Below are 13433 nucleotides of genomic sequence, written 5' to 3' on the forward strand. Positions count from 1 at the left end.
TATCCCATGTAATATGTCAAAACAAGTTGATGCATGTGTTATCATGGTGCATTGGGTTTGTATTTGTATTTATTGTGGATCCCCTTTAGCTGCAGCAGCTACTCTTTAAATAAAGGCAGTTATATAATTGTAAAAACATTACTATACATTCACAACAGATTTCACAAAATCCATGTTCCTGTTTGAGTTCAGGGTAGGCTGTCAACAGCACGTACTGTAACACTATGATATGTATTCTGATTAAGTATTTTTATTATTTTTTAATCATTTTTTAAATTCATAATACAAAAATCAACTTACATTGCTACATCAAACATGTCTAGCAAACCAAACACAGGTATTAACAATACTCAAACATACAAAAAATATCAATAAAAATACAAAAAATAAACAATTTAAGTGCAATTATATTCACTCTGAAAAGATCTTATTATAATGATTCATGAAGATGTTATTCTTGTTGTTATTCACTAGGGTTAATGTTTTAATAAGATAATTAAATTCAACCAGAAAAATTGGTAATTTTGGTATAGAATCTTGAAATCTTTGTTTGTGTATAAAGTATTTGGCAACAATAATAAAATAAAAAAATAATTTCAGTGGTTGTTATCATTGCAATAGTAACATATTATATATGTTATGTTAAAATATAGGCAGTGTTCATAATGGTAAATAAGTAGTTTGCAAGGTTTTCCCAAAATTCTGACACAAATTTACATTCAAAGAACAAGTGAGACAGATTCTCACCTTTTTCACAGAAAACGCAGATATCATCAATAGCCACAAATTTGGAAATCATAGAATTACATGGATACATCTTATGTAAAATTTTGAAGTGCACTTCCTTAACTTTGTTTGGTATACAGTATTTGTAAGGCCTTAAACATGCATTTTTCCAGACAATGTCAGGAATAAGCATGTTCCAGAAAAACTTTCCTCTCGGTGTAAGTTGGTTTTGTGAATGAAGAATTTGTCTCATATTTATTACAACAAGATCTCTCAAGTAAGCCCACGCCTTCCAATCTGAGTTCTGGATAAACTTTGTGATCATTCCCAAAACTAAGATGACTTTTCATAAGTGTAGTTGTGGTCCCGTGTGGCTCAGTTGGTAGAGCATGGCGCTTGCAACGCCAGGGTTGTGGGTTCATTTCCCACGGGGGGACCAGGATGAATATGTATGAACTTTCCAATTTGTAAGTCGCTCTGGATAAGAGCGTCTGCTAAATGACGTAAATGTAGTTAGACCACTGGGAACGGCTTTGATCACAGAAATAAACTCTCTGAAAGGTATTGGAAACTCTTTCAATGTTATAAATTGTTCATATGTGAGAATATTACCCTTGTTGTCGAAAATATCAAGAACAAAGTCAATATTCCTCTCATGCCAGCTGGGGTAGAACAATGACTTATTCCTTACAGTTATGTCTGAATTATTCCACAAAATAGCTTTATGAGGGGAAAAATTGTGCAGGAAACATATTTTCCAGGCCATAAAGCTTGTTGGTGAAACCTAGCCTATTTAGCAGGTAATCTTTCAGGAAATATAATTACATTTCAGTAAAAATTGAAGTCCTCCCAATTTATTAAACACATTATTTGGAATGAAATACCATATTGAATCAGTATCGATCAAACATTTTTTCAATCAGTTTATCTTGAAAGTGTTATTTATGTCAACAAAATCCAACACTTCTAGACCGCCTTCAGCTCTTTTGTTAGAAAGGACAGATTCGTTTAGTTTGTGAGACCTATTTTTCCAGATGAAATCAAGAAAGGTCTTATTGATCTCTTACAAGTAGCTGGATTTACACATAACGATAATGAGGGGTACACAAACCGAGAAAAGTCCCTCTGCCTTGGACAGAAGTACTCTCCCAAGTATAGAAAGATCTCTTTGTAGCCAATTATTAAATATATTTTTAATTCTCTTAATTTTAGGAGAGAAATTTTAGGAGAGAAATTCAAATGTTGTCTGACTAAGTGTTTTTTTGACAGATGTATTCCTAAATATTTAACACAGTCCTTTACAGGAATATTTTTAATTTCTGTATCATCAGAGTCAAATAAACATAAGATTTCACATTTAGAAACATTCAGCATTAATCCTGATGCAATAGAAAATGTAGTTATAGCATTAAGGGCATGTGCAACCTGGTCTTTGTCTCTTAAGAAAAGAGTAGTATCATCAGCCAGTTGGGAAATTTTGATTTCTTTGTTAAAAATGGTTAAGCCATACAAATTTGCATCATTCAGAATATCTAGAGATAGAAGTTCCACAACCAAAATAAATAAAAATGGCAAAATTGGGCATCCCTGTCGTACACTTCTGTTGATACTAAATCTTTTGGAAGTATTAAGGGTTATACCTGGACCAACAAAACTATTTCACGTAAATCTAGAATAGATTTATTCCTAATTTCCCCTTTTTTGTTACAATTTGTTATAGATGTAGATCATCAGTTGGCTCCCTTTTCTGATCATCACTTGATTTCCCTGAATTTACAAGCTACTAAAAAATGAAAAGGTACTCGAGGATATTGGAAATTAAACAATACACTTCTTAAAGATACTGCTCTCATTGAAAACATCAAATCATTAGCTAAAGATATTTTTGCAAGAAAAGACTTGGGTCATGGAAGTAGATGGGAATTTTTCAAATATAAAGTCAGTGGTAGCCATTAAATGCGCCAAAGAGCTGATGCAATTAAAGAACCATAGAGAAAAGGAGATGATGAGCAAGCTTGACAGTTTTCTAAAGAAAGATAATCTATCTGAAGAATTAACAATGTTTTATGCAAAGATCCCATTACAATATCATCATTTGTCAATTCCTTTTATGAAAACCTTTACAGCTCTCAATTTCAGGAAGATGGTTGTGAAAGCTACATTTGCCACATTCAGAATTATGTCCCTGTAATTGAGGATGATTTCCACTCAGTTTGCGATTCACCTGTGTCAATTGGAGAAATTAGAGAGGCTCTGAATTCAATGAAAAAAGGGATATCACCTGGCCCCGATGGCCTGTCAGTTGAATTCTATAGACAGTTTTGGGAGTTGCTAGAAGACCCGATTTTCAATATGTTTCAAGATTGCATTAAAAATGGGGAAATGGTCTCCACTATGAAACAGGGCCTTATTTCATTGATTCCGAAGACGGATAAAGACCCTTCTCTCATTGACAATTGGAGACCAATTACTTTATTAAATGTTGATTACAAATTGATTGCTCTGGTTTATGCCAAAAGATTAAAGAAAGGAATAGATACCATTATAAATGAGACTCAAACAGGATTTATGAAGGGCCGTCACATAAGCTCTAACATTCGTTTAGTCTTGGACCTTATAGATTATTCAGATGCAATTGACTTAGATGTGGTTGTCCTATTTCTGGACTTCTGTAAAGCCTTTGACACAATTTAACATGAATTTCTCTTCTACTTTTTGGATTTGGTGAACATGTTATTAAAGTAATTTGCATGTTTTACAAATATATAAATAGTTCTGTGCTACTAACCATTAGCATTCAGATAGAAAAAACGCCAGGCATCCTCAACACAGAGATCCTTGCATAATGTAATAATAATGTTACTATTTTGAGGGTTTTGACTCGTTCTAGGAAGAAAACGATCAACAGATGCATCAGGTGTTACATTAAAATCTCCTGAAATAATTAGAAAAGCCTCTGAGTATTTGTTGCTTAAATCCTGTACTTTCCTGGTAAATTGGGCAAAAAGGGTCTTATTAGGTGCATGTGAGTTATGTCCGTATACATCACAGATGATGAAAATAGCATTGTCAAGTTTAACAGTTACTATGACCCATCTGCCATCTTGTGAAGATGTGGATTCTAGAATGTCACCTTTAAACTTGTGAATAAGTGTCAAAACACCAGCAGAATGATTTGATCCATGACTGAAATAGGCCATATGTCCCCATTGTGCTTTCCAAAATTTCAAATCACTTTCACCCGAATGAGTTTCCTGAAGAAGGACAAAATCTGCATTACTGCGTTTACAGTATAAAAATAAAGCTTTCCTTTTTGTAGGATTTTTGTCAAACCCCTAGCATTCAGACTAACGATATTGAGTGAATTGAAAACGAACTCCTGCATTAAAAAAGAAAGAACACAAATTAGATAACAAGTATTAACGTGAACAATAAAACAATCAGTGAACCTTGAGAGGATTACCCTGACGGAAAACTACGCTCAGCTGAGCTAGCGGTGGTTAACAGAATAACAAATCTATTTACTTCCTTTTCTTGGCAAGTGTTCATCAGTTGTAGTTCGAACGGTACATATATAATTGGCAGTACATTAACTGTACTCATGGTGGTACTCACAGTTCAAATTTGGTTAATGTCAACAGAGTTACCCAGCAATCATTCTTCCTTCGATAAACACGTGTGGGCCTTTGAACCCCGCCTTCTTTCCCTCTTGTCGCGCCATCTGTATAAGTGGCCACAGTTTCTCTCTAGCAGCCTGATCCTGCGGTATCAGAGCTTCTTTGATGCGGAGTTTCTTCTCGTCCAGAAACTTGTTCCCCTTGGCCATTTCCCATATGATGTCCCTGTAATGGCGCATAGTTAAGCGCAAGATGATATTGCGAGGGGGTCGATCAGATCTTCGTTTCCCAAGTCGATGTACCACATCAATCACGTCTCTTAGCCTGTCTTTGATGCATGGTGCCACTTTTCCCAGGATATTAATGACTACTTCTCTTCTCTTCAGCTCATTCTCTAGGAACGTTATCTTATCCTTGTTCTCGGTCACAATTTTGTGTAGTTGATTGACAGTTTCTGACAAATTATCTATCTTCTTTCATGTTTATTCTGTAGCCAGCTCTATGAGGGACACTTTGGAGAGCTTGGCGTCTTGTTTAGTAGACAGGGACTGGATTGCAGAGAAAAGTTCCGACATGGAAATGTTTTATTTTACCTTTTTCACCGGAGGATTTTTACTTGGGGTCTGAGGTAAAGAGGTTGCAAGGATTTCATCCTGGTCAGGTTTGTTCTTTCTCTTGCTTGAGTTAGCGGCTTGTGTATCCATGCTGCTCTGGTTCTCGTTGTGGCTAGCTAGCATGTCAGCCGTCTTCTGTGAGACTTGGATATTTCGTTTACTTTTGTCTTTCTGTCGTGTTCTTCCCATTCAACTTGACAGAAACGAACTCTAAACTTATCCCATGTCCATAAAAAAAGTTATAGTTAGTTTATTTCAATTTTAATAGCCAATATTTGACTGTTAACCACCTAACCCTCAATATTGCTTTGAAGAGCGACGCCATCTTGGCCTCCATCCATTCTGATTAAGTCAACAATACCTCTAGGCATATCTGACGTCATGTATTTGATATCTTTATGTGAAGGTTAATTTCCATATTGACATCAGTTCATTGTGTTTGAGGACGGTTCACTGACGGTTTTTCAACGGATAGATTAGATTAGACTAGTTTAACAGTTACAGAGCAGCAACAGTAGCCTATCAGAACAGCTACAGTATTACAAGCGCAGACCCTTAATTAACGGGCTACACATAATGGCTGACGACAGCCAGGTAATGTTAATTTTAGCCTACGTTTAACGAGGTTTAGAGTTTTCCTAATTCCATCTTGTTCTAATAGCAAGTCTGCCTTAAGTGCAGAAACCGTGGTTTATATTAGAAAATAAGTATGATTGGAAGTTTAGGCAAGTAATTCAATTGGGTAATTGTTGTGGGATGTTAGCATACCATACTGCGCGTGTAGCATTAGTGCCATGGAGGATTGTGCAGGCCGGCAGGTTGCTACAGTGTCCTAGTAGCATGTATGCTTTAGGGATCAGATCTGGATGACTTTTTTACCTGAACTGCTCATTGGCTGTCCATAATGAGCCCAGCAAGCAGGATGTGTAGCTGGGCTCTGCAATGACTAGCTCCCAGAGCAATTACAAATAACTATTCTTGTTTTAATAGCGTCATTAGAACTAGCAACATGACAGTCAGTCACCTCAGTAGAAACGCTATGTGTTGGATTCGTCCATGTCTTGCTAAATTACCTAGCTACCATAACAGCTGTGGAGAATTTATACTGCAGTTTTAAGGGATCTCTCTGAAGGTTTTAGATGATACAGTGGTGCTTCTTCCTCTGGATGAAGAATCATACATCTCGGCTTGGCTTCATTGCATTATTATTTGGGAAACGTTGACATGCCATTTGTGTTGACGGATGGATGAAAATAATGTAATTATAGTATCGTTATACATAGGCTAGCAGGAAAATCAGCATGAGATACCCATAGAACTGAGCCCTGCTCCATTTCAGCACCATGCCGCGGTCTCAGGTGCTGCCCAGACTCGAAACATTTCAGCACCATGGCACGGTCCCCTGACGCCTTGAAACGTGTCAGCACTATGCAGCGGACAATAGTGCTGAAATAGTTAAAGCCCCCTAGAACGTCCTTGATTTTAAATTATTGTAAGTGCAAGTGGTTATGAGGGGAACGGCACCTCCGTACTTTCAGGCTCTGATCAGGCCCTACACCCAAACAAGGGCACTGCGATCATCCACCTCTGGCCTGCTCGCCTCCCTACCTCTGAGGAAGTACAGTTCCCGCTCAGCCCAGTCAAAACTGTTCGCTGCTCTGGCACCCCAATGGTGGAACAAACTCCCTCACGACGCCAGGTCAGCGGAGTCAATCACCACCTTCCGGAGACACCTGAAACCCCACCTCTTTAAGGAACACCTAGGATAGGATAAAGTAATCCTTCTAACCCCCCCCCCCCCCCTTAAAAGAGTTAGATGCACTATTGTAAAGTGGTTGTTCCACTGGATATCATAAGGTGAATGCACCAATTTGTAAGTCGCTCTGGATAAGAGCGTCTGCTAAATGACTTAAATGTAATGTAATGTAAATGTTATAATTTATTGCATGTCCTAGTTTTGCAGCTTTGCAACCTCAGAATTGTAGCTAATGGATTGCAGCGAGTTACGTGTTTGTGCATGGTGATGAATGAGGATGCTTGATAAACCATACATTAAATGCAACAACGTGCACTTACAAATATTTTCGTTTGGCAGAACTTTGACAAGCTATGATCTGTTTTCTAATGGCATTGACAATTCATATAGACATTAGACTTAGGCCTAATTGTGACATCATGTGTGTATGACATCTTTGAAGAATGCCCTGGCTTCAGCCAATCGGAATCGAGTATTCAACAATGCTTTGTCATAATTCAAGGACGTTCATATTCACTTCAGTTGTCTGCCGATGGTTCACTGACGTTTTTTCAAAGGAAGTATTAGTATTACCTCTAAACAGCCTACAACAATAAGCTACACATCATGTCAGACGACAGCAAGGTATGGTTCATTAGCCTATTTTGAGTTTAGAGGAGAAATTACTAACAATATAGTAGGTCACTACCACAGCAATAGGTCTCACTGGTTTAATCCATGGACTGAAATCTGACCACTATTGCCGTTTTGTTTGAAATAGGAGAGAATCATTTGTTTCATAAAGTCACAACCTTGGACTGATATTGACCTCTCATTTATCCACCAGAACGTGAATTGGGAGGATCATCCGGATGACCAAAATAAAGTTGTGGAGAATATGAAGGAGGAAACAGAGACACATGAGACCAACAAGAACAGGACAGGAGGCAAGGTAAGAAATATGCTGTCCTTTACACATCCTCTGCCTACTTAGGCACAGATCTAGGATTAGTTTACTATCACTAAATCCTAACCTTAAAGCATTAGGAGACACTACACTGACCTTAGATCTGCTATGAGACCTATAATCTGTTGTCATGTAGGCTAAACGTAAGTCCAGTGGCCGTGCCAAGAAGACTTCCGTGGAGGAGGACAGCAGCATTGGTGCAGGTCCGAGATTACTTAATGTTGGGTGCAGGTTGTGTTCAAATTCATCAGCACTGATCTGAGAAGATAGTATCTATATAGGTGAAAGCAATATAGTGGAGGCCTTCAGAGAGATGTGCTTTTACCTGTCCAGTGCAATCAAATCACTAAAGGTGAAGGAAATTAGGAATAAAGTTAAGATTCAACTTTAGATTTCTCTTTGCGATTTCCCAGAGTCTTCTCAGACACCCGGGTGTGGTTTCCGGGAAAGGGGATCTATCATTGAGCAGCTGGAGAAGGAGGCTCAGAGGACTCTAATGCCTTCTCTCAAGATTGGGACATGCTGTGCCCCAATCCTCCTCTCTTTCCTGAGGAGTCTAACTGATGAGCAAGTTCCATTTCTTTTTCCAACCTCACATACAACTTATCTCAATTTATAGTCATAGTGCACCTTCTAACCACAAATTAGATTTTAAACACTACACCTAACCCTAACATCACTGTAACCACCCATAACTCTTGCTGTAAATCAAGAACAAAATGACTCATGTACATGCTAATAGCTTAATTAAATACACTTTTATTATCCCTAACATGGCTATCTAGTGACTCCACTAACTCAACACCAGTGTGCAGCTAAAATATGTTTCCTTTCTTTTCTTTTCTCTAGCCAATGGAGAGTGATTCAGCATGGCATGAAAAATAACGTAAGTCTCTCCACATAAGGTTCTGGTCAAAAGTTGTGCACTATATATACATATATATATATATAGGGAATGGTGTCATGGAATTGGTTGATTGGCAAAAACATTACTCTTTTTGTTGGTCATAGCTGACATTCGAGCAGCTCTCATTGCTGTGTCTGAAGATTGTTAAGGTCGTGACCCAGACAGCCCTCCGCATTCTCCTACCAGCGTTAGCTCGTATCATGGGGGTGAACCTGAGGAGTGGGGCAACCTCCCCAGAATCCCAGTGCTCTCTGACAGGGTCTGAGGATTCCTTAGGCAGTCTGGATGAGAGAGAGAAAAGGCTGCTGATCAGTGAGATTAACTACTGGACTAAGGAGAGGAGGAGGAATGGCAGTGCAGGGTGCCGCCAAAAATCCACTCGCAGAACCTCATCATCATGTTGGTCGCCTAAGAGGTATGTTCACAGCAATATTTGAACTTAATCATTTCAAGACCTGACCCATACTTATCATAAATTATTAACTTGAAATTCATACCTTGTAATTTTAAGTTCTGGTCAGAAATGTTGCCCCTGAGGGAGTGGGTCCAGGTGAAGTAATTTTTAACTGGGTAAGCCATAAAGTAATCTATGAATAAATAGATCAGGTACATGCCTTTCAGAATTAGTCATATTCTGATGTCGTATAAACATAAAAATCAGGCAAAAAATTGTGTCCGTTGGCTTTAGGCTTCTAGAACTACGATGGTATGAGAAGTAAACCATCATTGCTCTAATTTGGTTTTCAGGCTCACTAATGACCCAGATAAGATACCAGTTGGTCACATTTGCATGGCATAAGTGGTGATTGTGTGTTTATCTTCAAGGTCCCAGACCTCATTGCAGAGCTTGCCTGCAACTAGAGAGGCTCCCCTCATGGAGGAGCCTCTGAAGGCTCTTTTTGGGGTAACGGAAGAGAGCCTCCTGATATCCCTGGTTGAGGGTCACTCCAACCCCACCTCCTCCAGCTCCTCCGAGTTGAGCTGTGCTATCGTGGGGGAGGTAGTACACCAGCTTAACTCTGGCCTCTCAGTGGCCATTCAGGCCAGCTCGGGGAGTTTCCCCCCTATGCACAGTCAGGACATAGCAGCAGGCAAGGAGGTCATTCGGGTAGCCTCGGTGCAGATCCTGGCCGAGCTACAGAGCAAAACGTCTGAGCCAGAGTGGGTAGGGTTTATCGAGCCCCTCATGGACCCTGTGACCGATGATGTGCTGGATGCCATTGTCGGCACAATGGACAAAATGGCACAGGACTTCAACATCCTCTTGGATCTGGCCAAGAAGATGACAATCTTGGGGTCTAAATTTCTGACCAATCTTCAATGTGACCTTGATGTTGAGTGTCCATCTGGGAAAGAAGAAACCACTCACTTTCTCAAAGAGACAGGATCCTCTACCAGTGTGGTGGCCAGAAAGCTTCAGACCCTCTCTAGCCCCGACTTTCAGTCTAAAGCCCTCAAGGCGGTGAGCACCATCCTTACAAGGAAAGTCAGCAGCTCTTCTGGCATGGCTCCTTCCTCACGGGCTTCTAGTGCTGCTCCTAGCCTTACTGAAGCACCCCTGAATACCAGCTCTACAGCCCTGACATCTGTAACCTCCACTGCCACAGTGATTGTTAAGGCATTTGTGGGAGGCATGGAGACGATAGCATCATTTGAAGGCACATGTGACGCAGTTGATTGGCCAGTTCCTGTAAATGACCACAAAACAGGTTCTTCACAGAAGATAACCTTCTCTCCAGCCCGCACACTCTACGGCTTTATACGAGCAAAGCTGAGGGACCTTTTAACTCTATCCGCTCGAGAAGAAGGTGTGGCTAAGGATGCTTCTCTTCAGGAGTATTCAGACACCCTGGAAAAGGCAACTGTTTCAACTGTTGAGGTCCAGTTACCCAGCACCAAACTTAGTAGAGTTCCCAGTGAGAGCCAAACAATATCAGCTCTCTGTCTCTCCAATCTGGATACCAGTACTCAAGAAGTTCTTAGCAGTGTTTTTTCCATCTACAAGTCAGAGTTATCAAAAGTGGAGAGTAAATCCTTGGACGTTGTCAGTTCATCTAATGAGTCCCTAGAGGCTTGTTGGTTGGTTGATGGTGTCCTATCAGAGCTTGATGACTATAGTATTTCCCAGTCATCCTCACCCAATGAAGACTTGAGTGTGAGTACTCAATGTTCTCAACTGAGCTCAGAAGAGAGTGTCAGAATCACACAGTCCTCTACTAGTCTGATTCAGAGCATTAAGAAGCTCTCCAGCAATGACTTTCAGACTCAGGCAGAAGAGGCAGTGAGTAAAGTGCTGATGAGATCCAGTCATTCCTTTATCACACAGATCAGCCATACTGGTCTTCAGAAAAGTCCGCAGGCTGGCTTATCATCTAGCTCGCCATCAGAGATTGCCTCCATGTCTTCTCAAAATACAGCCTCTACATTAGTGGAAACCTTTGTCAAAGGAATGGTGACTATTTTCCAGAAAAATGAGTCCACTGGCACTGTGCTACTGGAAAGAAGTGGGAAAGTTTCGCAGTGCTCCCACGGGGGCTCCCAACTGGATGACACTGAATTGAGTGTTAAAATATCAGAGGAGAAGCTTTGGTCAACAGCTAAGACCATCTGCGTCAGTATGAAGAACACACTTAAGGATTTCTTCACAGGGCTGAAGCCATCCGGATCCGAAAGGACAGAAAATGCTTCTTCCAAAGAGACCCTTGGGGAAATCCTGGTTGCTATCCAGAGTGAAATCTCAAACTTAGGGCGAATGAAGGATTCCAGGGAGCTCCTTCAGATCAACGATATGGTAGGAACTATGCTGAAGGAGGTTGAGAAAAGTGAGGATGACAGTGAAGAAGTCTGCCAAGACATCCCTAGAACCTGTTCATCTTTGTCCACTTCTTTAAAGGGTCGTAGTTCCTTGTCCAGCTCTTCAAAGGGCCCTAGGTCAGAGTGTGAGTTAGAGATCAACCTCCCTGGCACTCCCATCCCTGATGAAGTGCCTTTTGATCTGACCTGCCCCATAGTCAGGAGCTCCTGCATCGACATCAGGGACTCTAAAATGCCAGAGATTTCCACAAGTGACCTAAAGACAAAGATGATGGCACACACAGATAAACCCCTGCATCGTAACAGGCCAATGACTGACAGCAGCCGACCACCGAGTGCTAAAGCCTCTTTTCGATCATCCACTCCGTCTTTCACCAGCAAGGGAATCTCTTTGGTACCAAAGGGAGATGGGATTGACATTGAAGAGAAGGAGGTGTGCATCCCCAGCAGCTCTGGCCATCTGAGGGAGCTCTTAATCACCCTGGACATCAGCAGTGCCACTGCATTCCTACTGCAGTACTTGATGGACTCCAGCAAAGATGATGTCATGTGTTTGGTCACCATACTGGTGATACGGTTGCTATCGAAGATCAGACCCTCAGCCCTAGATGGACCCTCCCAACAGGCAGCAGACATGACAAAAACATCTCAGCAACTCATCAGACAAGTCCTGTCTGAGTTCTGTGCTGCATCCAGATTCTCCAGGACACAGGCATATTCCCAGAACCTGCACATCCACAGGGTGTTCAGAGGTGTACATAAAAACCTCATGGAGGAGTTTGGCTCTTATAACACCCTGCAAGCAGCTATTTCCTCCCAGGACCCTACATTTGACAGAGTCCTGGTAAAGTCCTTGACCCAGCAGCTGGTACAGGGATGCAAGGAGGCGTAAAGACCAGCTTCTGCTGCAACAAACCCATCAGACCAGGCTGAGACAGAGAGGGGGGCTGAGCAGAAAGCAAGAAGGAGCTTCCTTTGCTTTTCAATGACCAAACTCAGGATCAACTTCAAGGTATAGCAGGGAGTTAGCATTTTGTTGTTGTTCCAGTTAGGTGCTGATGTTATTGATGTGGCTATGATCAGACAAATACATGCGATAAATATGTTTTATTCATCACTAAATTGTTGCCTTGGATTCAGAAGTGTTCCATTTATTTATTTATTCTCTGTACCATTTTCTTTACCTTTCTCCTGTTAGCGTTCCAAGAGAGGAAACAAAAAGGACTGCCATTCAGTCCAGGAACAGACTGAGATTCCCTCTACTGATGGACATTGCATAGGTAAGGATGTTTTAGAGCTCTGCTATAGCTTGTAGTTTTGTTTAGGTTTGTGTTAGAAACATAGAGTATGCCTACAAACTCATAGCACTGTTATTTTTCAATGTTATTATACTGTATTTCTCTCTCTCTCTTTCTCTCTCTCTCGCTCAATTTCTCTTTCTCTCTTACCCCATCCATTTCTCTTGTGTTTCTAGCTCCAGTTGGAGAGGTTTCTCCCTCCATATCTCAGCCTATCAAAAAACGATCCTTGATTGTCAGGGTCTTTTCAGCAATGATGAAGCCATTCAGGCGCTTCACCAAGAAGAACCTGTAACCTGTTACGCTGCATGAACAACTACTTTTGTAACAGCAAGACTTTTGACAAGAGGAATTTCTGCATGTTTACCCTTTCAAAGTCTATTTGATCAAATAAATGCAAATTATTTTACAAGAGTTTCAAGTGTTTTGGATGATTGGTAGCACTGAAGCAGCTTTTCTCAGAGAAATGTGCTAGTTCCCCCTTGGTTACACATTTATTGTGCAGTTTTTGAGTTGGCAGGACTTGGGGTGGCAAGTAGCCTTGTGGTTAGAGCGTTGGGCCAGTAACCGAAAGGTTGCTAGATCAAATCCCTGAGCTGACAAGGTAAAAATCTGTCATTCTGCCCCTGAACAAGGCAGTTAACCTGCTGTCATTGTAAAGAAGAATTTGTTCTTAACTGACTTGTCTAGTAAAATATAATAACCAGAGCTTGTCTCTAATACAATAGTTGCTGCATAGACCGTCAGATAACCAG

The 13433-nt window shown here is 40.7% G+C and overlaps 2 protein-coding genes across 2 annotated transcripts; both read left to right on the forward strand.

Moving 5' to 3' along the window:
- Positions 1-5470: 5470 nt before the first annotated feature.
- Positions 5471-9003, forward strand: LOC129846061 (uncharacterized). Its single transcript, XM_055914048.1, has 6 exons — positions 5471-5551; positions 7540-7644; positions 7796-7862; positions 8073-8226; positions 8509-8545; positions 8671-9003. Exons 1-6 carry the CDS (start codon positions 5534-5536, stop codon positions 9001-9003), a joined length of 714 nt encoding a protein of 237 aa, XP_055770023.1. The 5' UTR covers positions 5471-5533.
- Positions 9004-9127: 124 nt separating this feature from the next.
- On the forward strand, positions 9128-13092 carry LOC129846056 (uncharacterized). The gene is made up of 3 exons (XM_055914043.1): positions 9128-12392; positions 12579-12660; positions 12855-13092. The coding sequence occupies exon 1, from the start codon at positions 9441-9443 to the stop codon at positions 12270-12272; it is 2832 nt and encodes a 943-aa protein (XP_055770018.1). The 5' UTR covers positions 9128-9440; the 3' UTR covers positions 12273-12392; positions 12579-12660; positions 12855-13092.
- Positions 13093-13433: the final 341 nt, after the last annotated feature.

This window comes from Salvelinus fontinalis, unplaced genomic scaffold (assembly GCF_029448725.1).
Source record: "Salvelinus fontinalis isolate EN_2023a unplaced genomic scaffold, ASM2944872v1 scaffold_0437, whole genome shotgun sequence".
NCBI classification, from domain to species: domain Eukaryota; kingdom Metazoa; phylum Chordata; class Actinopteri; order Salmoniformes; family Salmonidae; genus Salvelinus; species Salvelinus fontinalis.